The 22,847-nt window shown below is 44.2% G+C and overlaps 1 protein-coding gene across 19 annotated transcripts in view; it reads left to right on the top strand.

Moving 5' to 3' along the window:
- NCOR2 (nuclear receptor corepressor 2) overlaps window positions 1–22,194 on the top strand; it is a 477,973-nt gene extending 455,779 nt beyond the window's left edge. For 16 of the 19 annotated variants that reach the window (XM_061603067.1, XM_061603079.1, XM_061603080.1 and 13 more), the window contains 12 exons: window positions 758–901; window positions 1,025–1,187; window positions 2,526–3,076; window positions 4,207–4,353; window positions 6,694–6,842; window positions 8,344–8,537; window positions 10,042–10,182; window positions 11,013–11,158; window positions 12,320–12,373; window positions 14,288–14,527; window positions 16,258–16,434; window positions 17,232–22,194. In XM_061603067.1, the coding sequence (XP_061459051.1) occupies window positions 758–901; window positions 1,025–1,187; window positions 2,526–3,076; window positions 4,207–4,353; window positions 6,694–6,842; window positions 8,344–8,537; window positions 10,042–10,182; window positions 11,013–11,158; window positions 12,320–12,373; window positions 14,288–14,527; window positions 16,258–16,434; window positions 17,232–17,410 (2,285 nt within the window). In that variant the 3' untranslated portion in view covers window positions 17,411–22,194. The remainder of the gene's footprint in view (window positions 1–757; window positions 902–1,024; window positions 1,188–2,525; window positions 3,077–4,206; window positions 4,354–6,693; window positions 6,843–8,343; window positions 8,538–10,041; window positions 10,183–11,012; window positions 11,159–12,319; window positions 12,374–14,287; window positions 14,528–16,257; window positions 16,435–17,231) is intronic. The other 3 variants (XM_061603071.1, XM_061603072.1, XM_061603073.1) reach the window with 3 other exon arrangements.
- Window positions 22,195–22,847: the final 653 nt, after the last annotated feature.

The following is a 22,847-nucleotide window of genomic DNA, read 5'->3' as shown; positions in this document are numbered from 1 at the left end:
AACAAGTCAACAGCCAAGCAGGTACAGGTAGTCTTCACTTTGCCTTTATCAAGAGACAAGTTACTCCAGATGAAGGGTTAGCCCAGAGTCAGAGGCTTCATAGACCCAGGTGAAATCCCATAGACCCCTAGTGTCACCTGACAACTTCTGTGTCACTGAGTTGCAGTACCACATTCTTGCCTTTTATTTTTAAAAGTGGACCTGGTATTTGGTGATTTTGCTATTTTATGTTGTTGTGGTTGATTTATAGTATCTTTTGAATTAACCTGCTGCTGATCACTTTGGGAGCCTTTAGGCCAAAAAGCAGTACATAAATAAACCATAACATAACCCCTTATGCCTGACATACCATTAACTACATTTTAGAAAAGAAGTACCTTTCTATTTCATTTCATTTTTAAAATAAAGGAGGAAGGAGAAAGAAAAGTGATGGAAAGAGTCTTTGGCTTAAAGTGAGGGGCAAGGTAAAACTTGCAGTCTTTAATAGAGAAGGGAAATCCTAACTCTCCCCCACCCCCCAGTCACCCAGTGTCTCCAAGCCTTTCCACAAGAGGGGAGATACACATAAAGACTCTTTCTCATCAAAGCTGAGAGTATCCTCAGACACTGTTTTAGGCTGCAACTTTCTTTAGCTTGTAGGCAGGGGGGGCTGAAGAGTAGTTGCTTAATAGTCAAGAAAGTCAAAATACCTGCTTTCTGAGCATGTTCAGACTGCCATGTTTTCAGACTCATGTATATTTAAAAAAATGATTCACAGGAGGCCCCACACACTTAACCAAGCAGACAGGACCTTCAGTTTCTGAACGGGAGCAAGAACGAGACCGGGAACGTGAAAAGGAGCGCAAGAAGTCAGTCTTAGCAGCCACAACCACAGTGGAGCATGCTCCCATCTGGAGACCAGGTTGGCTGAGCGTTGCTTCAGCGTCCTACATGGACTGGGGCTAGCGGGAACTTCGTATATTCTTTCTCTTTTTACTGTTTTCTCTCTGAATTTTCCATTTTGCCTCTTCGTGTTTTGTGGCAGGCACAGACCAAAGCAGCGGCCGTTCATCAGCGCACACTCACAATCACAAACACTCCCCTGTCTCACCCCGCACCCAGGAGAATGTCCAGCAGCGCCCCAGCGTGTTGCACAATACAAACATGAAGATGATTTCCTCAGAAAGCCTTGCCCCCTCAGTTCTGCGGTATGTCATCACAAGACTTGATGTCTTGGGGCCTGAAGTGCCGGGGTGGGGGCAGGGGATTGGAATTACCATGCACATTTTCCCAGTGCACAAAAAATTAAGAACACACATTGTTGGTTAGGGCCTTGCAGAGAGTATTTGCATGGGTGGTTATCAGATTGCAAAGAGGACATTTTAGCGTCATGGCTGAGATAGTATTGCTGGTGGACGTGACAGAGATTTATAGCATTTATTTTTATATCTGAAACATTTGTGACCCGCTGTGCAGCCTAAAAGGCCCCTACGAGAGCTTACAAAAACAATTTAAAACACAAATCCTACATATAAACAAGAATAAACTGTAAAAGAGAGCATGAAAACTACAGAACGAGAATTGGAGTTAAAACTCCAATCAAAGACAAAATAAAAATGCCTTCACCATTCACCTAAAAGCCAGCAGAGAGGGAGCCAAGCAGGCCTCTCTAGGGGTGAGTGTTCCATAACCTGTGCCGCAATTTTAAAAAGAGTTGTGGGGGGAGAGACTGGGAGAATATTCTCCCTTTCCTCTCATTGTAGAGCAAGGATGGGGAATCAGTGGCCCTCCAGACATTGGACTGTAATTCCCACCATCCCTGGCCGTTAGCTATGGTGGCCGGGGTTGTTAGGAATTGGAGGTTGGCAATATCTGGAAAGCTGCAAGTTCAAAAGCCCAAGGTTTAGCCAGTGAAGGTTCAGGACAGACAGAAGTAAATACTACTTTGCATAGTACATAATTCATTTTTGGAATCCACTGACCCAAGAGGTGGTAACGGCTATTGGCTTTTTAAAAAATTAGATAAATACATGGAGGACATATAAACCATAGTAGCTAAATTGGACTTCCGCATACAGATGGAGTACTGTTTCTGAACACCACATCAAGCAGCAAGGAAAGTCATATCCTTCGCATTCTAGCTGTGGGCTTCTGAAAGACCTCTCCTTGTCCGCTGTTAGAAACAGGATGCTGGACTAGAGAGGCCCTTTGGTCTGATCCAACAGGACTGCTGTTACGTTCTTACCTTAAGCATGCAGAACCTTGTGCCCTCCATAGACCAAGTAAGTGCACTTGTCTCAGACTTGGAACATGGGCGTGCGCACGCGCACACACACACACACACACAGAGTATGTCCTGCCACATTTGTAGAGAAGAACCCAGCTGTTAAAGAAGCTTTGCTTCTTTACTGTGGAATTCAATAACAGTAATCATCATAGTCACACACAGATTTAGACTGAGTAAATGGTATTGTAGAAGACAAGGTGTTGTTTTCCACCACAGTCCCCCTCCAAAGTAGGTCTCTTATTTATCTTCTGCTCTTCAGATCATCCTCCTCTACCACCACCACATCATCAGTTCGCTCTTCAAGCTTCTCCTCGACATCAGGACTGCGCAGCTCCATAGGTGGCTTGGACAGCTGCACATCTGTGATGGATGCTGCCCACATACAGAGGGAGGACTCCAGGGTTCAAGATGTCAAAACAGAACGGCCTCAGGCTGACAGCAACCAATTCTCCTCAAAGCTGTCCATTGGGTCAGGCCTAGAACAATCGCCTTCGCCCATTAAAGCCGTGGATCCCAGGCCGTTGTGCTCCTCCGGGCCAGGTTCAACCCACCTGTATAGCAGAGGACAGGGAAAAAGCCACCCTCAGCATCTCACACCACTGGACCAGTCGCTGCATGCAGTTTCAGCCAGTGAGCAGCCCAGTAGAGAAAAGAGTAAAACCTTTTCAGTACAGGAACAGGAGCTCCGAGCACTCGGTAAGACCACCATGACAGCGGCCAGCTTCATAGATGTGATTATCATGCGTCAAATTTCTTGCGATAAGGGGAAGCGAGAGAGAAGCTCGCTAAATAACGACGCCAATAGCGATGGTAAGAAATTGGAGGGGGAGTGGGGTGGTTCTCCAAGTCTGTGGCCTTAAAAAAACAGACACACACATACTTTTTTAAAAAATAATCTCTCTCCCCACCCGTCATTTTTAAATTTTAGTTTTTGCATTTGTGGTGACATCCTGTTTTATATTATGTGTATATTCTAAGTGTTGTCTCACATAAAGGCTCCTATTTTATTTATTTTTTTCCTCCTGCCCATCTTCATGCCTTCTTGGGTTTTGTTTTTAATTTCCGTTTTCCAGTGGTTGTTGCTGTTATGCATATTATTCAGTTCCTCGTACGCTGCTGGAATTGTGATAACTGTCAGGTGGTCTGAGTGGGATGGAGGGGCAAGGATGGATGTGGAAACTGAGGCGGTCGAGGGAACGAAGAATGAAAGTGCAATGGGTAACAGCACCACATGTTAGCACTATACTTTTAGATGGGCTCTATTTCCAGGGGTTATGGTTTTATTCTCTACATCAAAATCCAGATAATTGCTTTTTTTAGAATGCATGATTTGCTGTATTTGTATGACATGTATAGATCACAGCATGTGTGTTATGTGTTCAGCATTGGAAGTTACAGTTTGAAAATTCCCAAGCTCTGCATCACATTCACATGCAGATCATAACATAGCTGTGTATATTTCTGCCAATGGATGTCTTCTGAGAGTTCAGCAAGCCTGTCAGAGCTAAGCTGTTTGATAGTACTATGGAGATTCCTTTTGAATTGAGCCTGGAAGCGATTTGTCATGCTTAACAGCTGAAGTAGCATTGGAGTGATATGATCATAACACTTCATACCAGACATCACTCTGGCTGCTGCATTATGAACCAGCTGAACCTTCCAGGCACTTCACTGGGAAGTAGGTGCATTGTCTAAATGCCTCTTTCGTCTCCTTCCTTTGCCATCGGTAAGTGCCACCAAGTTTAGAGCACACAAACAAATTGTGTTGGACCACCAAGCGCTGAGCAGAGATGGAAACCAGCGGAAGCTTTTTATGGGTAGTAGAAAAGTCTTTTACCCATGTTGAATCCAGTATGAATTCTTTGCAACAGCTGCAGCAATGCTTAGAAGAGTGTCATTGCCATTTAAAGAGATCCTTTGCTCTCTTTTATGCCCTCCAGGTTTCCATGGAAGCTACAGCCCTGATGGCATAGAAGCAATAAGCCCTGTGAACTCACCCAACACGCTCCATGAGAAAGGGACAAAGCTGTCCCAGGATTCTGAGAAAGGATGCGGGGGAGAGCATGACCTGCGGTCAAAGCAGCCAGGTGAGGGGATTTTCCTGTTTCTACAGCAGCCTGGAGAGGGCCTTCATACTTCCTCTGTGGCTGCAGAGCAAAGCTCTGTTACATATTTGTCCACCCTCATCCCTTCACATCTTATAGTTTAGCCCATACCGCTCATTGGCTGTCTTCACACTGAACCATTGTTTAGCACAGCATGCACAAGCTGCATTGGGCTACATGCTCACTCGCTCCTCCCTCCTCCAGTGTGGCCAGGAGGAGTTCTGAAGCATTACTGTTAGTAGTTAACTGTGGCTTGTCATGTTGTCTGGCATGACAAATTGTAGTTCATACTGTTGTCAGTTTCAAACAAGCCAACTTCACACTCTGCTTTCTGAAGCTGGCTTCTTTAAAGTAGTCTTAGTGTTAACCACAGTTCTGGGACTGGATGACATGGCAAATTGTGGTCAACAAAAAGTGAAAGCAAAAGCTTTCAAAGTCCTCCCAGTAGAGAATAGGAGGGAGTGAGAGCACAAGGCTTGCTGCATCTCATTTATGTCACACTAAACCATGGTTTAGTGCAGCGGTAAGAAACCTCTGGCCCATGGGCCTTACTATGCCCACCAAGGCTCTCTGGTTTTGGGCAAACCACATCCACCTGCCAATCTGACTTCATATGAAAGGGATATGTTATCTTCAGTCTAAGCATCACAATGCTAAAATTGGAGATTATCCCTCTTTGAGAAGAAAAGGCAGCGGAGGTGTTCTCTTATCTCCAATCTTGCATGCAGTTTGATAGCATTTCCCCCCACCCCACTCCAGCACTGAGGTATTGGAAAGGTGGAACAGGAAGGTTTTATCTCCAGTCTTGTGACTGCTGTGGTGCTTAGTGCTGTGATGGGGAGATAAAATTCCTCTGCCTGCTCTTTAGAACACATCTCTTAAGATCAGCAGAGGGATCTTTCCAGCCACTCTCACCCCAGCCTGCCTGCCCTCCACTGTCCAGTGTGCGTTAATGTATGTATGAGATTCAACCTAAGAGCATTGTTTATCAAGAACTCCAAACTGCTGTTCATATTTAAAGTTTTAAATATGACTAGATGTTGCACAGAGCATAGAAAACCAACACAGCCTTCCTGCCAGTCTAAGAATAAGGTCAACTTTGAGGAAGAGGGACCCCATACTCCCTTCATTTTTGCACATATGGGAATCGCCTATTTGAAAGCACCTCCTTATTAGAATCTCCCTACATGTAGAAAGCTAGCACATGAGGAGGAGTGCTAGAGTAGAAGCCTTGTCCCTCTTTACCTGTGTGGGGCTTTATTATCTCGAGGAACTTTAAAATGTGCAATTCCCCACCTGCCTATTGGAGATGGTACATAACCCACATAACCGGAGAAAGAAACTGCTGCATGAGAGGTTATTTTTCTATTTGTGATATTTATTAGTCACCTTTCTGCCCCAAGGCAGGGATAGCCAACATGGTACCCCCTAGGTGCTTTGGACTACAACTGGCATCATCCCTGACCAATGGACATTCTGGCTGGGGCTGATGGGAGTTGCAGTCAACACACCACACCACATTGGCTATCCCTGCTAAGCAGCATCTCACATCTTCTTATGGCTTGAGATCCTCAAATCAGGCATGACCTCTGAAATGTTTGATGTAGCATCCCTGTCTCTGACATTTGGCTTTTGCCTGCCTGTCTATGCTTGCTTTAATTATAAGTAAGGGATTATTATTCTTGACTTCAAGGAAAATTTGAGAACACTGGAATCGATTGCCTCTATAATTTTTAAAAGAAGAAAAAAGTTAACAGCAGCATATCTCTAAGTCAGTTATCATTGGCATGATGACACATCCTTCATGTTACGGGGATGGTGGTCCAACGTTTGGACTTTTAGCATTAGCAGAGAAATGTACATCATCTAATAGGGTACTTCATGGAGTTACAAAAAAGGAGAAGCTTTTTGGAAATATGATATCCACTCTTTGCTCATGTGGTCAGACAGTGCGGCTCTTTAGTCCCACTGGCCTCTCACAACTCCTGCTGGCTAGGTATACTACCAAGCCACATGTGCAGTGTAATTGTCCTTGTGCTTTATTCATCCTCATAATCCAGTACTTGGCTGTTTAATAATATCTGTCATTTATTTATTTATTTATTTATTTATTATTGCATTTGTATACCGCCCCATAGCTGAAGCTCTCATGTGTTCAATGTGGGTTTTTTGTTGTGATTATGCTCTTTAATTATATACAAGTTTTAAAAATCTCAATAAAGAAGTATTTTCCAAAAGAGGAAGCAAGTATCTGACTGAGATGAATTTCAGATGTCTCAACTCCTGCTGGCCTCTTCTGCCCATTTCTCTCTTTCCCCACAGGCACCCTCAAGCCTTCTGCAGCAGAAATCTCACATATACAGCAACTCCACCCATTTCCTGAAGACCGGCAGTCTCCAGGCCAGCCATTCCAAGGATCGCAGAATGCCAAAGGCCATCAGCGAGTTGTCACATTGGCTCAGCATATCAGTGTAATTAGCATTACACACTTTTCTTTCAAGTGGATGCCAAACAGTGGTTGATTGGGAGCACTAATATCATGACTTTTTGGAAAGAGCCCAAAGTCTTCTAATTCCAGACTAGATTTAAGCAGAGGTCCTATAAACAGAGGTCCATTGGAAAGAATTATCTATGCAGCCTGTTCAAATATGAATCCATGGGCTTGTCTCTGCTTCTAAGTTCAAAATAGATGACTTTGACTAATTAACGTGGCTGACTCTGTTCAGATAAAACGTTTCACATGGGTGCATCCTTTGGAGTGTAACCATCCTGCAGATGTAGAGTATTATGTTGGAAAAGGTGTCTAGTAGGTCTGGGCCTGAAATGATTCACAACATACCAAATTCAGTTAGCTGCTGCTGTTCACCTGGGAGGTTGCTCTTTTTCTGCCCCTTCCAAGCTGGCAACATAAACCTGACCAAACAGATGCCTGTGAACATGGGAATGGTTTGTTATTGTATCCTGAATGGAGAATTTACTCCCAAATATTCCACACTTGGGCATCAGGTAATGTTGAAACTGTGTCCTGGTGAACCCTGAAGCTCATTGGAAGTTGTTCAGGGGTTCCTCACAGAGCAGACTGGCAAAATCTTCTGATTTTTGCCTATAATGTACAGGTGCAGGAGAGTGTTGGTACTATTTGGTAGTGGCAAGGCCCAAGTGATCATACACCCTAGAGGAGGGGTGAGGAATCTTTTATAGGCTGTGAGGGCAGTATTCCCTTCTGAACAACAACTGAGGGCCATATAAAAGTGATGGACAAGGCAAGAGGCAAAAGTGGACAGAGCAAGGAATGTGAATTTTACCTTTGTACAGCAGGCTAGTTTCTTTACACATTCACACACCCCTGTCTGTCCTCCATCCAGACAAGGAAAAAGTATTATCGAAGTTCAAGGACATAATCCAGTCAGGTGAAAATACACTCAAGGAGCGTGTGAAGCCATGCTAGTGAGGGAGTAGCAGAGGTGGCCCTGGGGAGAGTCCTGGGGGCCAGAGAAAGAGAGAGCATTTGGCCCCCAAACCTGAGTTGCCCCATCCCTGTCCTAGAGCATGCCCCTTAATCCAGGCACTCTTCCACAACAGATGTGCAGGCTTTCTTTCACAGATAAGTCATTGTGGAAATTGCTTCCTGAAGGAAAAAAGTTTGGAAATGGCTCTACTAGAGAAAGCCATTCTTTTTCAAAATAAGTGGCATGGCTTCTAGCTCTAAATTTTGGATGACAAATCTGCCCTGGCTCTACCACTACACCATGAAAGCCAGACAGTTGGGGATGGTCTTTCCTTATTCTGTGGCAGCCCTTCTGAGGTTATTCTTCTGGAAAAGGAACAGGGAAAGTACACATGGGGCAGACTGGAGCCCACCATCCACATTATTAATGCTCCATCTGCATCCTAAGACTCTCCCAACAGGTTGCATGGACTGTACGAGGAATGATCTGAAGCCAAAAACAGAGTGATGTTCTGTTCTTACAGGAGGTTATCACCCAAGACTACACACGCCACCATCCCCAGCAGCTCAACTCCCATATCCAGACCCCTATGTACCCCTTCACAGGGTCTGTGCTGGATCTTCGGCGGACTTCTAGCGAGGCTTATATCCAGCAACAGCAGCAAATGGAGCACATCCCCACGTCAAGAATCTCCCCAGAAAGCGAAGAAAGCAAAAGGTGAGCCCACTTCATCCCTGTCTCTTTGCTGCTAATTTCCATAGCTTGGATTTCTGTCTCATCCTGTTCTGATAATCTCAGGTGGGTTACAAAAACTGAAGGGTTGTGATCTCACTCAAGAGTTATGGACTTTTATTAAGTCCCACTGGTTTGGGGAAGAGAGACTTAGGCTCAGGCTTCAACTGAAGTAAATGGAATTTAAAATCAGGTAGGTCATTTCCAAGGATCAGACGGATATAAAGCCTAAACCCAAAGGGCAACAGGCATCTTCAGCGAAACTGGAGGCCTTAAGAGAAGCAACATCCATGTGCCCCTGCATATGGCAAGCTGCTCCACATCCTGTCACCTACTGCCTGGCAGCCAAGGAAACCTGCTGTAGTTCCTGTCTGCTGGATCTCAGCTCCACAAAACATGTTCCAGCAAGGGTTGGTCCCCTTCTAATCTGTGAATGGTGGAGAAGGGATAGCACTCAGCATGTAATTGGGTTTCTTCAAATTGAGTTCCAGAATCCTCCTTGTGGCCTCCCTTACACTCTCAAAAGCACGTATCATAAATCTCATTAATAACCCTAACAAAATGTAAACTACAGCAGCATAAGAGGGGAATTGGCAGTGGAACTTTGATCATTTAAAAGCTAGCACAAATGGAGAGGCTTTACAGTGCTTTTGGAATCTGCTCCAGCTTGGATGAGTCTCACAGGAACACAAGAAGCTGCCTTCTGCTGAATCAGACCCTTGGGCTACCTAGCTCAGTATGGTCTACACTCCCTGGCAGTGACTGTGTGGGATTTCAGGCAGGGTTCTCTTCCAGGCCTATCTGGAAATCCTGGGGATTGAACCTGGTGCCTTCTGCAGATCCTCTGCTACTGAGCTGTAGCCTTTCCCCTTCTCTTACTGAGTCTCCACAATAAGAGAGTTCCAGAACTGTGGAGCAACTACTAAGAATCTCTCCCACATGCTCTCCTCTTACGAACGTAGTATACAGATATCATGGACTGGAGAATGCCCTCAGAGTGTTGCTCCAGTGAGCTGCAATAGCCAGCAAATAGGAAGCACCTCATGAAAAAGGCCCACCTGGTACAAGGCCAAGAGCCACCATTTATGTTCTGATGCAGTAGTACCTCTGTCTGTCTCAGAGTAGCAGTTGTTGGGATATGGATCATTCTTTTTCTTCCCCGCCAACCCCCAAATGTTTTGCAGGCTTTGATTGAGAGCACCAGTCACCACAAACACACTCATATGGTAGTAGTCAGTTTCAGTATTCACTTTCAGAAGAAAGCAAATGTAGCTGCTGTGTGTAATTACAATCTGCAGGCTTCATAAGCCATTCTTTTTCTGGCTTCACCCCTACTCATTGGGGCTAATTTTTCTTAAGTGCTTCATTTCTTCCAGTCACATTCTGCCACATTTCAGTGTGCTCTGAACACTGGTTTTATGCCCACCCTTTTGGTTCCACTGCTTGGAGAACAGTGTGGTTCACATAGTCTTGCTGCTTACTTCCTCAGGTCTCCTGAGCAAATCAAAGCACCTGCTTCCATCAATTACATAGAACCCATTTCTCCACCAGATGCGATGGGAGAACCTGATCATGTGCAAAACGCCACATATCCCATCTTGTATCGTGAAGGGGAACAGCTGGAGCAGAGGTAACAGGCAGCGGGAAATCACAGCAGCTGGGTTGTCCTGGGAGCACAACAGCATCACACTGTGATTTGGGCACGCACACGTACACAAAACACACACCATTTTGTATTTTCCCCTGGTAGCCCAAGGTTTTTCATCTTTGTTTCCTGAATAGCCCTAGGTATGTTGTTAGGCAATCAGACTTTTCTGTTTTGTACTGAATGCTGGATGTCCTAACTTGAACAACATAAGCCGAACAGCTCATTTTGTAAAGCCACTTCACTCTTTCAGAAACCCATAGATTGATGCATCCAGCATTTCTTAGGAAAAAGTGATAGGAGCTCTGTGGATCAACAGCATGCTTGCGCATAACTGTGAGAAGCAACACCTGGGGTACATAGGAAATGAGGTCATTAGTCCATCAAGCTCAGTGTTGCCCACACTGACTGCCAGCAGTTCTCCAGGGTCTCAGGCAGGAATCTTTCCCAGCTCTCCATGAAGATGCCAAGGATTGAGGTGTCTGGGACCTTCTGAATGCAAAGCAGATGCTCTACCACTGAGCTATGTCCTTCCTGCTAACTTTGCAGTCTGGGGGCACACCGAAATGAGCTCCTTGGGTTGTGCCCAAGTGTATTGGACAGTGTATAAATGAGTGAAAAGTGTTGTGTGGGAGCGTGCTTGTTAACCTTCCAGAAACATCAGTTGCAAGACTTTTAGCATGAAACTCCTAGTGGATTCAGAGGCTTGGCCACTTGCTGTTTTAGAGAGAATTTCTGGTCAGGGCTGCCTAGGCAGAAGATGATGGCATCAGGATTCTGGCAATAGGAATTTGATGCCCTTTTCTATAATGCAGGATGGGCTCCAAATCTCCAGGAAACAATGTACAGCCACCGGCCTTCTTCAGCAAACTGACAGAGAGCAATTCAGCCATGGTGAAGAAGAAGAAGCAAGAGATCATCAAGAAGCTCAACACAAACTACAGGAGCGAGGCAGAGTACAGTAAGGCCTTCTCATGGTTGGGCTTTTACTCTCATAAGTGTTAGGTGGGACAGAAGTAATCAAACCATTTTGATCGACTAAAAGGGTGTCCTTGATTAATCAGTCAAAATATTTTAAATATTTTTAATTCATGTATAAAAGCTGCAGATGGCAAGTGCCATTTTTAGACGAGGCTTTCCTGCTGCATGTGAGAGTGAACAGGGAATGCCTCTTCTCAGATTATGCCTGCTATGACACATGCGTGTGTCATCAAAAGAAATAACTTGTTAAAATGACTACTTCTCATATGCAGCTTCATGCAAATATAATCAAATAAATTAATTGATCAGGTGGTAGTAGTAGTAGTAGTAGTAGTAGTATTTGGATTTCTTACCCATTCTTCACCATAAGTTCTCAGGGGCAATTACAACAATATAAAAACACAAGATTAAAATCAGAAAACATTTTACAATCAGAAGATGGTGGCGTCAATATGTATATATCTCAGGTGTCAAAAGTCAGGATAAAGAAAAGTGTCTTTAGCATGTGATGAATGCTATACGGTGAACCAAAGTTTCTTGAATTGGAGGATAGCCCTCATTTCATTTGCTAAGAATGACATAAATTGATCAGTGCTCTTAGTCCTGGCTGAATGTGATTCAGCCACCAATCCTCCACTGAATGCAGCTCTTCCTGGAGTGCCAGTGGCCATGGATGATTTGTATTAGGAATGCTTCCCCTCTGCTCATTGACTACAGAGAGACCTGTATTTTAATGTAGCCTAAAATGCTGTGCAGTCACTTTTTCAATCTAATCTGAGCCTCTCTCAGAACAACTGTGTCGGACAAGAGAGTTAAAGAGATATTCCTCTTGGTGTCGCCATTATTCCAACTGTATCATTATGGCTTCTTCAAGGATTCACAATAAGAGTCCTGCCCCCTCTCAATTACATTTTTTTTTGTAGGGGTGAAAAATGAAGAGAAATGGGTAGTGCCTTGCATTTAGCGAGGGGTTCTGTTGTTTCATGAACAAACTCAATTCCATCTTTGCTCCCTAAGATAAAAAGTACTGGGGTTTTATGTACCTTCTCCTTTTTGAATGACTGGGAGTTTGCCAGAGTGTGAATCAGCCTGCCTGGGAACATGGTGCATGCCTAAGGCTCTCTCTCTTTCTTCCCTCCAGATGTCGGGCAACCCGGAACGGAGATTTTCAACATGCCAGCCATTACTGGAGCAGGTACTGCTGGGCTCCCTTTCCAGCTTGCGCCTGACTCTCCCTTGTATTCCACACAGAACTGTGCAAGTCAAGAATGGCAGGCAGGGCTGATCATCTTTTGGGGCAAAGTGAGGCGAGGGTTACGGCGGCAGGCTAGCACCTCTCTCTTGACCCCTACTATATCAGAAACCCTTCCCCTCCATTCAGCTGTGTTACTGGGAAGGGGGGGTGTCTAAAAATTTTGTATGAGACTAACTGCCAGAGAACTTCTTGAGGCAGCTGTGTGGAAAATGGAGCAGTCGACCCAGGAATAGAGGGACTGCTGGGTGGGTGGGACACAAATCATAGGCTGGTTTTGTTTTGTTTTTTAACAAAAAAACATTCCTTCACTTCCATGTTGCTCAGTCTCTTCTTAAAAGTATTTATTGATTTGTTTTGGTCCCTCCTATCCTGGGAATGATTGGCAAGCAGCTGACCCACAGTGCCTACTCTGGTCTTTGTGCATTGCTGCACCATAACTGCATGGCTTCTAATGACTCACAATTGCAATACCAAACCACACAATGCACACATACACCACTGTTTCATCAGCCGTCTCCCATTAGTAGTCGCTTCATCTTCACAGCCTCCACCATCATAAAGTGGAATCAAGCTGGAAGGATGAGGAGGGGGAGGGGGAGGCATGGTTGGAAATCCAGGTAGCCCAGTAAAAGGAATGGGTTATATCCAACTTTAGTCCTGCTCGGAGTAGACCCGCTGAAATGGATAGGCATAACTAACTTAAGTCTATCAATTTTAATGTACAACTTAATTATATGCAACCCAATGAGTCCCATATAGTTTTGGTAAACTTGCCTGCCTGTCTAGAATGGATGTCTGTGTAACTTGGTCGTCTGTCGACACCGAGCTCTTCACTGATACTCAATGGTTGCAAAAGGGTATTTTAACCTCTCCACCTCTTCTGACATCTGGCAATTAAGTCCCACTCTTTTCAACAAGGCTTATTTCCAGGTGAGTGCGTTCACTCTCTCTGGCACATGCACTCTCCATGAGAGAACATAATTCCTTCACAGGTCTGTAGCAGTTTGCTCCCAAGCATTTTCTGCCATATGAACATCACTTGTGTTGTGATAGAATATGATTAACACCACTCTTTCTGCTACTGAGTGCTCTATTTTAAGTATGCCTAGAAACAGTGATGTCACACAGAACGTCACACATTCAGATGGCTGAAATGCGTCATGTCACAGCCTAATTAAATGCTCTGGTGGTGATTTGCATGAACACAGGTGTTGTGACTTTTCAGCTCATGCCAATGACCACTGGGAAGCACCCCTGTCACTGGGGGTACATCAAGTGAGAGTTTCCTTCCTCCCTGGGATTGCTCGACGTGGAGGAATTTCAGGCAGCTGAACCATCCCATACTCCATACTCAGAGTAGACCCATTAATGGATATGACTAACTTAGGTCCATTAAGCTCATGGGGTCTACTCTGAGTAGTATTTAGTTGGGAGACAATCCAAGGTTAACACATCAAGAGGCCACCTTCACAGTGCCACTTTGCTCAAGGCAAACCCCTGAACTTGAAGCTGGCGCACACATCCTCAGTCCTTTAGTCTTGGGGAAGAAACGGCATGCGTGTGTGTGTATGTGTGGTGTGTGGCATTCCAGAAACAAAAATCCGTAAGTAGTTTTTGTTTCCTTTTTGGTCTCCCTGCAATCTCCTCGGAGGCAGGCGAGGAGTTGGCTATGCCACAGGGTTTGGGGGAACCAGTAAGACAGCTATGACGGAGTTTGTTGCTTTGCAAGAATGTGCTGACTGTTTGTTTCTTCCCTTCTCCCTTGTTGCCTTTCCCCCTCCTCCTCCCCCCCCCAATTTGTTATTTGGCTCCCCATTTCTCCCCCTCCCTCCTTTCTCCTTCCACACCTCCCAGGGTTAATCAGTTGTAGGAGCCAGTCGGTCCAAGAAAATTCCAGTACCAACATGGGGTTGGAGGCAATTATTAGGAAGGCCCTAATGGGTAAATATGATGAGCAGTGGGACGAGCGCTCTCCTCTCAGTGCCAATGCTTTTAACCCTCTGAATGCCAGTGCAAGCTTGCCCGCTGCTATGCCTGTAACCACTGCTGATGGACGGATTGACGACATGCACTCCTCCTCCTCCTCCTTGCCAGGTCTGCAGCCCCTCCGCACCTTCATTGCCCTTTTCGGCATATTATTAAACCCTCTCTTTGTGTGATTAACCCCTCTCTCTTTTTAGTCTTTTCGGTGGTTTTTGTGTCCTTCCCACCCCTTCACTTTAAGCTTTGGGCATTTACTTTCTGTGATTTCATGTTTAATGATGCTGATTAATCTTGGTTCCCTATTTGATAAGAAACACTTTAATTTGATAGGCTGGAAGTGTTGTTTTGGTTCCTCTAAAACACTTACAATTTGCCCTTGTTTTGTTTTGTTTTTATTTATAATTGTCAGGAAGGCTTGGTGGTTAAAACACACAGGGGCCAGGAAGAAAACAAGGAAATCCCTGCATGCCTGGAAGAAAAGTTGGGGAAGGGCCAGGATAAGAAGATTGTATATTTGCCCCTTATTAAGAAGGGGGTGCAAGCAAAGGGGTGTGAACTAAGTACATTTTAAGGCTAAGGAAAAACTTGCTGATGTTTAGCTGTGTACTTACTTCCATGGTTTATCAGATTATATTGTCAATATACACATTTACATATGTAGGTCTGTGAAAAAAGTGTCCATTGTTTGTGCATTTTCTCCTGCCTTTGTTTGTTACGTCCCTCCCTTAAAGAAAAAAAAGGATTTTTTTTCTCCTCCAGCCATCCATGTTTCTTCAAACTGTGCCTTACCAGAACTGCACAAATGTGCAGGTTTCTGGAGAGGAGCTTACAGGCACTTTGCACCTCCCTGATCCTTTTTACTGCCATGCTGAGGCTAAGCCAAGGTTTGGCTTAGCCTGCTGTCTGAACTAGAAGTCGTGATTAAGCTCTCTTTTTGTTAGCCACGAGTTGTAATGCAGAACTAGCCTTGGCTAGAGCTTGTGATTAGTGAGGAGAGCGCTTGATCACAAGTCCCGGTTTGGATAACACGCTACATCAAACCTTGGCTTAACTCAGCATGGCAGCAAAAAGACCAGGAAAGAGCAAAGCAGCTATGAGCTCCTCTCTGGGAGCCCACACATTTGTGCAGTCCTGGTAAATCATAGTTCAATTTACATTGGTGTACAAACCAGGACTGTGTGTGAAAGCAGCTTTTTCTGAACGTGTCATTTGCGAAATCAGAAGTTGATCACAGGCTGCGCATGTACAGGTGCTGTCTATCTTCGCTGTGCACTTGGGTGCCCGTCCCTGTGAGGGTGTATGTTTGGGTGTGCATCTGAGGATGTGTTGCATTAAAAGCAGTGCAGTGCAGATAGTGTACACCTGTGTGCCGTGCACATTAGATCTGGAATAATGCATTCCCTCCTGACCCAGTTGTCCTGTTCCCAAATGGAAACCAAGGCTAAGGGACTTAATTTGCCCAGAGCCTTAAAGGGGGCTCAATTTTCATAAATGCCTGGCATCTATTAGATGCCAAAAGAAAGGGACACTCCTTATGATTTCACACAGTCTGTTTTAGGAGGTATTGTACTGGGGGGAGTTTTCTTTTTACATGTTGGGAACTTGAGGTTGTAATAGCAACTTGCCCATTGGCACATTCTTGGCTGATTTTTTAGATGGGGTGGGGAATACCTGTTCTTCTCACATTGCCAAATTACCCAGCTAAGCATTGTTTTTCTGTTCCTGTCATGATAAAACTGCTTTTAAGGCACTGCTAGTTGGGCATCAGGTCCTCCCTGGTCTGTGCCATTTGAGAACATCTGACCATCATTTGGTTGTTTGAATGATGCTTCTTTTACCAGGAGGAGGAAAGCCAAAGATTGCTGCCAGAGCCAACAGTCGTAAGCCCAAGTCTCCAGGACCGGGCCTGTCCTCCACAGAGAGGCCACCGTCTGTGTCATCTGTTCACTCAGAGGGAGATTGTAACAGGAGGACACCTCTCACCAACCGTGTCTGGGAGGACAGGCCATCATCTGCAGGTAACCAGGAGTCTGTCTGTGCTGTGTTGGCTATGTCCAGTGGCTAAAAACCAAAGACACTCAGTCAGCAAGCACTTTGGTTTACTTTAGCAAGTACAAAGATAGGGGAAAATGAATTTCAGGGAGCAGAGTCACTAATACAAGTGGCCTGTAGGGTTCCTTCTAGGCCTTAGTAGACCTGAAGCTGCACTGGAAGCTTAGCACAACAGAGACATCATAGCAAGGCCATGCTTGCCACAGGCAGCTGCTCTATGAGCCCTCTGGTGGATGCTTTCCTCTCTGCAAGCCAGAAGTACAATCACTGGCTGCTCCAGGGCCCTCATCAGACCACAGCTTAACTAGGCAATCAACCATCTGCTGAGGGTTTTCTGCTTGTATCAGTTTAGATACTGCTGGCACCCTGGCTTCCTGCACAACAAACAGGAATACTCAACACTCTACTAACGAGACGCTGCATTTAACTGAGGTTTTATCTGGTGCTATCTTATTTGTTGTTTTAATGCTTCTTATATTTAACATTGTATGTTTTTATGGTTTGATTATTTATTCTGTTCTTTAAAGTACGCTGTAATCTGCTTTGTGAGGGTTTTTACGCTGAAAAGCAAGCTAGAAATCTATTAAATGCCTTCTAGAGGTGGGAGAGTAAGGCAAGAATCAATGCAAGGATTCTGAAAAAGTGTGCCAGGTCAGTAGGCAGAGAAAGAGATGGACTGATGGGTCTCAAGCAAAGACTGTTTCCTGAGGACTAGTGGTTGGCCAACCCTTTGACCCTTTTTTGTCCTTCTGTCCCTACACAGGTTCAACGCCATTTCCATACAACCCGCTAACCATGAGGCTTCCGACAGGTCTAGTGACTGGCCCACCACCACCTGCGTCCATTCCACAGGGCAACGCCAACAGCCAGCATCACGGGTGGGAGGAGGAGCCCAAGCCGCTGCTTGTCTCACAGTATGAGACCCTGTCAGACAGCGAATGAAAAGGGAGTGGAAGCAAGACGGCAGAAAAGCCCAACAACAACGAACAGATCGATCGGGTGGCTGTTGGGTTAGCCAGGGGCTTGGGGACTCTGGCTGGCTGCTGCAGGCCATGGCTGGCCGAGGCCAGGCACAGGAGCAGCACTTGTTCCAGGCAGCTGATATTATTGGTCACATCTGGAAGGGGGGAGTCGAAAAATCTCTTCAGTTTAAAGCCTTAAAAAAAATCCAAGCAAATGGAACCCATCCCAGTCCTCCCTCCCAGTCTGGTGCTGATAACTTGAGCCATTGTGGCAAGAAATTAAACCAAGTCAGTGTGGGAGAGGGCAAGTGGGGAGCCCTGAATGTTTCCCCCAAGGACTGTAGTCACCGAATCTGTTACTAACACTCAGGGGATTCCAGTTCAGCCCAGATAGGAGAGGGGGAGGGAGGGAAGAAGCTCCTTAGGAAGAGAGAGCATAGATGGCTTGCAGAGCCCAAGTGTGTGCTTTCGTGTGTGCTCCCACCTCTGTCACACATCCTTCCTGTGCACACAGTTGTGGCCTGTTAATCCAGTACTTGAAAATAGGATTCATTCAACTACTTGTTCCTTTTACCTCCTGTTTTTATGTCTTCATGAGGGGCTGCACCAATGGAAGTGCATGTCGGTCATGTAAGGAAACAAAATAAGAGCAGCCCTCCAGGGAAAGGTTTTGGCTTCTTCTGTTGTTCTTCACAGTTAATTAAGGTGGCTTTCTTCCTTACATGCATCCATAGAAATATATGGAGGGGGGTTTGCCCAGTTGAATTTTCAACAAATGAAGAGTCAGGCAGCCATTCTCTGATACAGCTGGCCAGTAGGGTCAGAGGACGAACCAAAAAAGAAAAAAATTCCTTTGGGGAAAGAAATGCTGGGTTGAGTTGTAATTGGAAAAGAATTCCTCTATACGTGGAGTGGGGGTTACGGACGGAGAAGCAGCTGTTTTGAGTACATTTCTTAAAAACAGTGCTGTGTATATGGTCTACAGGGTATATTTTTGATACCTTTGGCAAATGATGCCAGATGTGTTTGCGCAAGGAAGGACTTTAAAACAGTATTAGATGCTGCTTTTTCAGTCTCTGCTTCTGTACAAAGAGGATTTCTATGTTACGTTGCAAGCTTTTGATGGGTTTGTCCATTGTATGGAAATGTCAAGAGGTAAATGTTCCAACAAAATGGTTCTGTAACTCAGTAGAATGTATTAACTTAGTTTTTTTTAAAAAAAGAAAAAAGTATATATATATATAATATATATATAAAAATATATAGTCACAACTGCAGGGCCCTTATTTGTGTACAGTTAACGCTCCCGCATGGAGATGATATGATGAACACTTTTCAAGTGAACTTTGTCTCTTTTGGGAGAAGCTAAGACACTCGCAGGAAGTTTAAATATTTTTTGTGACCCACAATGTTCTGTTTTTCTATTTGTGGGTGTTTGCTTTTCCCCAAAAATCCATAAATTCTTTCCTTCCTTTTTTCACACTAAAATATAGAAGGGCGGCTATAAAATAGTGTTAAATGTTTTTCATTCTGTGCGCTAGAGGGAAAAGATCCAGGGAGCAGCTTCTCTGAAAGAACAGACAAGTGCCATGTTGCCAGAGTTTTCGTATTGTGGGAGTTTGTTTCTACAGTGTGGTTTGCTTTTTTGGTTTTCTTCTCACCCACTTCCTCCCACACATCATGTAATTTGATAATGGAACAGTTGCATGTTTCAGTACTTAAAACACACAAAAAGGTGAGAGTTCTGTACAAGAACATCTACTGAGAGAATCCATCTCATCTCATTTCCATCATGATATTGTAGACCTCTGCTCCTAAAACACTAGTCACAATGGAGCTACACTTCTTGTATATTGTCACTTTCCCACCTCCATATTTGTGCCCTGCAAGACCTTGCTGGCTGTTAAGACTACAAAACCCCAAAGCCCTAGCCTAGGTGTCTGGCACTGATCTACCAATACACAAGCTGTGAAGAAAGTGGCGTGGAAGTTAACCAGGTTAAAAGACAGGGCAGGGGAGGAGTTCCACAGCAATGCATGGATACACCTTTCTAAGTGCTGTTTCCTCTTTTCAAAGGAAAGTACCATGGCAAGCTCAGCTCAAAGTGCCTGTGGCTTGCAGGGGATTAGGCCAGCACACCAACTCTTCCAAAAGACCCCCTTGTGAACATGCCAAATAATTCAGCTCTATACACCCTCGAAATGCAGGGTCAGGAGAGAATTGAGGCCCACACCAGAAAGCAAACAGAAACTGCCCTGAGTGTGCACATTTTATCATTTTACCCTTAGCTGTGTCCAGAATGGACCCACTGACCAATCTGCCCACCTTCCTTCTAGGGGTCCACCTGAGGATACTGAATGTTCTAACTGGACAGGAAATATGGTCCCTCAGAATCGTGTGCGTACTCTGCACCTGCACACTTTTCTTCATACTGCACTCCACTCTGTAGACAAGAAAAAAACTTGCTCCCTTGCCTACATTGCTTCTATGTGTATTGAAAACTTCATAACGCTGAATCAAGTCACAGTTGTGTTAAGTGAAGAAACAACCATCAAACTTCCACTAGAACTTTGTGCACGCATGCTGCTTTGGATTGCTTCTTCCTACTCACATTGTTTTTTACATATACCACTTTTGAGTATTTTTAGCAGAAAAATGATTAATGAGTTTTATACCGAAATATAATTAGCCACATGTGCCTAAGAACATTCTTGCAAGACATGCTTCTTCTGTCTTAGCAAGAGACAAGACCTGAGATTTTGCCATTTTGGGTTGGTTAATGCCACTTAATCACAGCTCTGCCGCAAGAGCTGCAATTCATAGTAATGAAACCTTTAAACCTTTTCCAGTAACATCCCCGCCACTCCACTCTGGCAAGGAGAGGAATTCTCCTCATCTGCATGATTGCCCAAGATGAATCCAAAATAACTTAAGAGGAGAAAGTTAGCTGGGATTTCATCCAGTGTCAACAATAGCCTGTTAACAGAGATGGAGTTCCACCAGTGACTGTTCTGCACTGTAATTAACTGTCAATCTTAGCCCCAGAAAAACATCTCTCCTGCTGTCTAATCAATAATTCACTCTTATCCAATCATCCTCATTCGCAGTCAAATAATCATGGGAAAATAGAGCATGCTTCCCCGACAAGCCCAGTAACAGACAAAATAGCAGCAGTTATTTTGTCTATTAATGTTTCAAATGGATGCTGGCAATGCTGAGGTCATTTCACCAAGTTATCTGCGCAACTTCCCTCTCCTTCATCGCTGCTGCTTCCAACCCCTGCTTTTCAGATCTATTCAAAGCTATTGAATGTAGGGGTGGCCTTGTACTTAAATGTTTTTACCTATGCAAAGATAATCTCTGTGGAGTTGATGTACAGGGAGAATACTTCTTTTGCCACAAGCATACAAATCAAGAAGCCGGTGCATGTGATGGCTTCCTGAGTTGTGCCTTCGTGACCAAATAATACTCGTGCTACATTTTATACATCATAGTATTCACACTTTCCCCTACACTCAGATTATCTCCATGTAGGAAAGACATTGTATAAGGCAGGGCCAAGGTCCTGTGTATCTTAAGCAGTAGCTGCCTGAGCTCCCCCCACCACCACCAAAAAAAAATTCACTGGTCCAAATTCCTCTGCTTTTAAAAAAGTGACATATACAGACTTTGTTTTTGTAGACTTTCCACCCATAAAATTATAATCTTATCCATAACAGAACCATTTGCACAGATAGATAGGATTTGCTCACAGTTGAGAAGGTTGTTTTACTGTTGTAAGACTGTGTTGAAATTTGTCACCTAGTCTTTCCTTGACCGACACAATCACAATTTTGGAACACAATGCAACATCATCCCTGCTTGTAAATTGAGGTTGTGTGTACATTCCACTAAGGGATTTAGGAATAGCCCCTCCTCCCTTTCAAAAGGGTATTCCCACATTACCAGACGTTGTACATTCTCCGTACATGTGCGTGTGTATATATTTATATATGTACTCTTGGGTTCTGTGTATACATATTATTCCATTTGCGTGTGCATGTATAAAAGATACATACACACATACTTTCTTTGTGCCTGAATCAGTGGCCTGGCACATAACCATGTGCGTACTTGCACTCACAAGCCAGATCTCGGCAAAACCTAACTCACTACAGTTCCAACCAAATGCAGACAAGCGTTGTCCCCATTGACTGTTAGCTCTACATAAGGTGAGCGCCAAGCACTGTGTGTTAGCTTCAAAGGAAAGCCATCCTTCATACACAACTGTCTGCGTAATCAGTGTTGGTTTTAGTGACATATAGATCTTTATTGTGCTATCTGCTTTTTTATTAATTGTGCAATCAAGAAAAAAGGAAGTTATGTTAAACTATTAAAGTTTGAAGTGTTACCAACTTTGTAATTTGTATAAATACATAAAAAAGATTAAAAAGGACAGTTTTATTGTTTGAACTGTACAAGGGGGAGGGGTGGGAAAAGAAATCTCTATCTTTTGTACAACCAAATTGTGCATAAATGTTTCAAAGCAAGTTGTATGATAGAATGGACTGTATATAGAAACTGCTGAGTTGTAAATATTTATGCAGCTAAAGGGTTGGGGTTTTCTTTTCTTCTACTGAAAGTGAAGTTTTTGTTCACTGTTGTTATTTTGGTCTTTTGCTCTACATGCCCACTAAGCAAGCATTGTGGGTTTGCAGTGTCAGAGCACTGCCTTACTGTTTAAATAAAAAAAAGAGAGAGGGGAAAAGCTTATTGCCAGCAAAATGGAGCTCTCCTGATTCTTGTGTGTGATGTTAAAAATTGCTATTTTAAGATGGCAAGATTGGACAAGGCGTGCATTTAGCCCCATCACTGGAAGCAAGCTTCTGACTTACAGAGCAGAACAACTGTCTAAAATAGGAAACAGGCATTTATTACTCTAATCCTTTTAGAATGTTTTGTTTTGAAAACCTGTATAAGCAGTGGGTATTCGGACCTCTACATCACTCAAGGCTGACTAGACTGGGGCAAATGGCTGATTTCTTAAAAAGAGGCAAGGCGAGGCTTCAACTTATTTGGAAATAGAGCTCTGTCAGACCTGCAAGCTAAAGCAGGGCTGGGGAGCCAGTCACCCTCCAGAACATTACTGGACTACAACCCACAACATCCCTGATCATTGGCCATGATAGTTGGGGCTGAAGCTGAACAACATTCTCTGTAGGATCTCGGCCTCTTAAAGCCCAAATGTGGCAGGGAAGAGCTCTAAGAAACACTTTGCAGATCCTCTTTCCAAGTATTGCTTCAAATGTTTGTAACTTGAAACCTGCTAGCAGAACTCCCTGAATCAGCTTTATGTCTCAAATTGAGTCCCGTGACCTAGCCCTTGTAAATACTGTCCTTTCTTTTATAGACATCAGTGGTGCCATGCCCACAAGGAC

This window comes from Rhineura floridana, chromosome 19, assembly GCF_030035675.1.
Source record: "Rhineura floridana isolate rRhiFlo1 chromosome 19, rRhiFlo1.hap2, whole genome shotgun sequence".
Lineage (NCBI taxonomy): Eukaryota > Metazoa > Chordata > Lepidosauria > Squamata > Rhineuridae > Rhineura > Rhineura floridana.
Note: the sequence above shows the minus strand (reverse complement) of the source record. Positions and strands in the feature narration are given on the sequence as shown.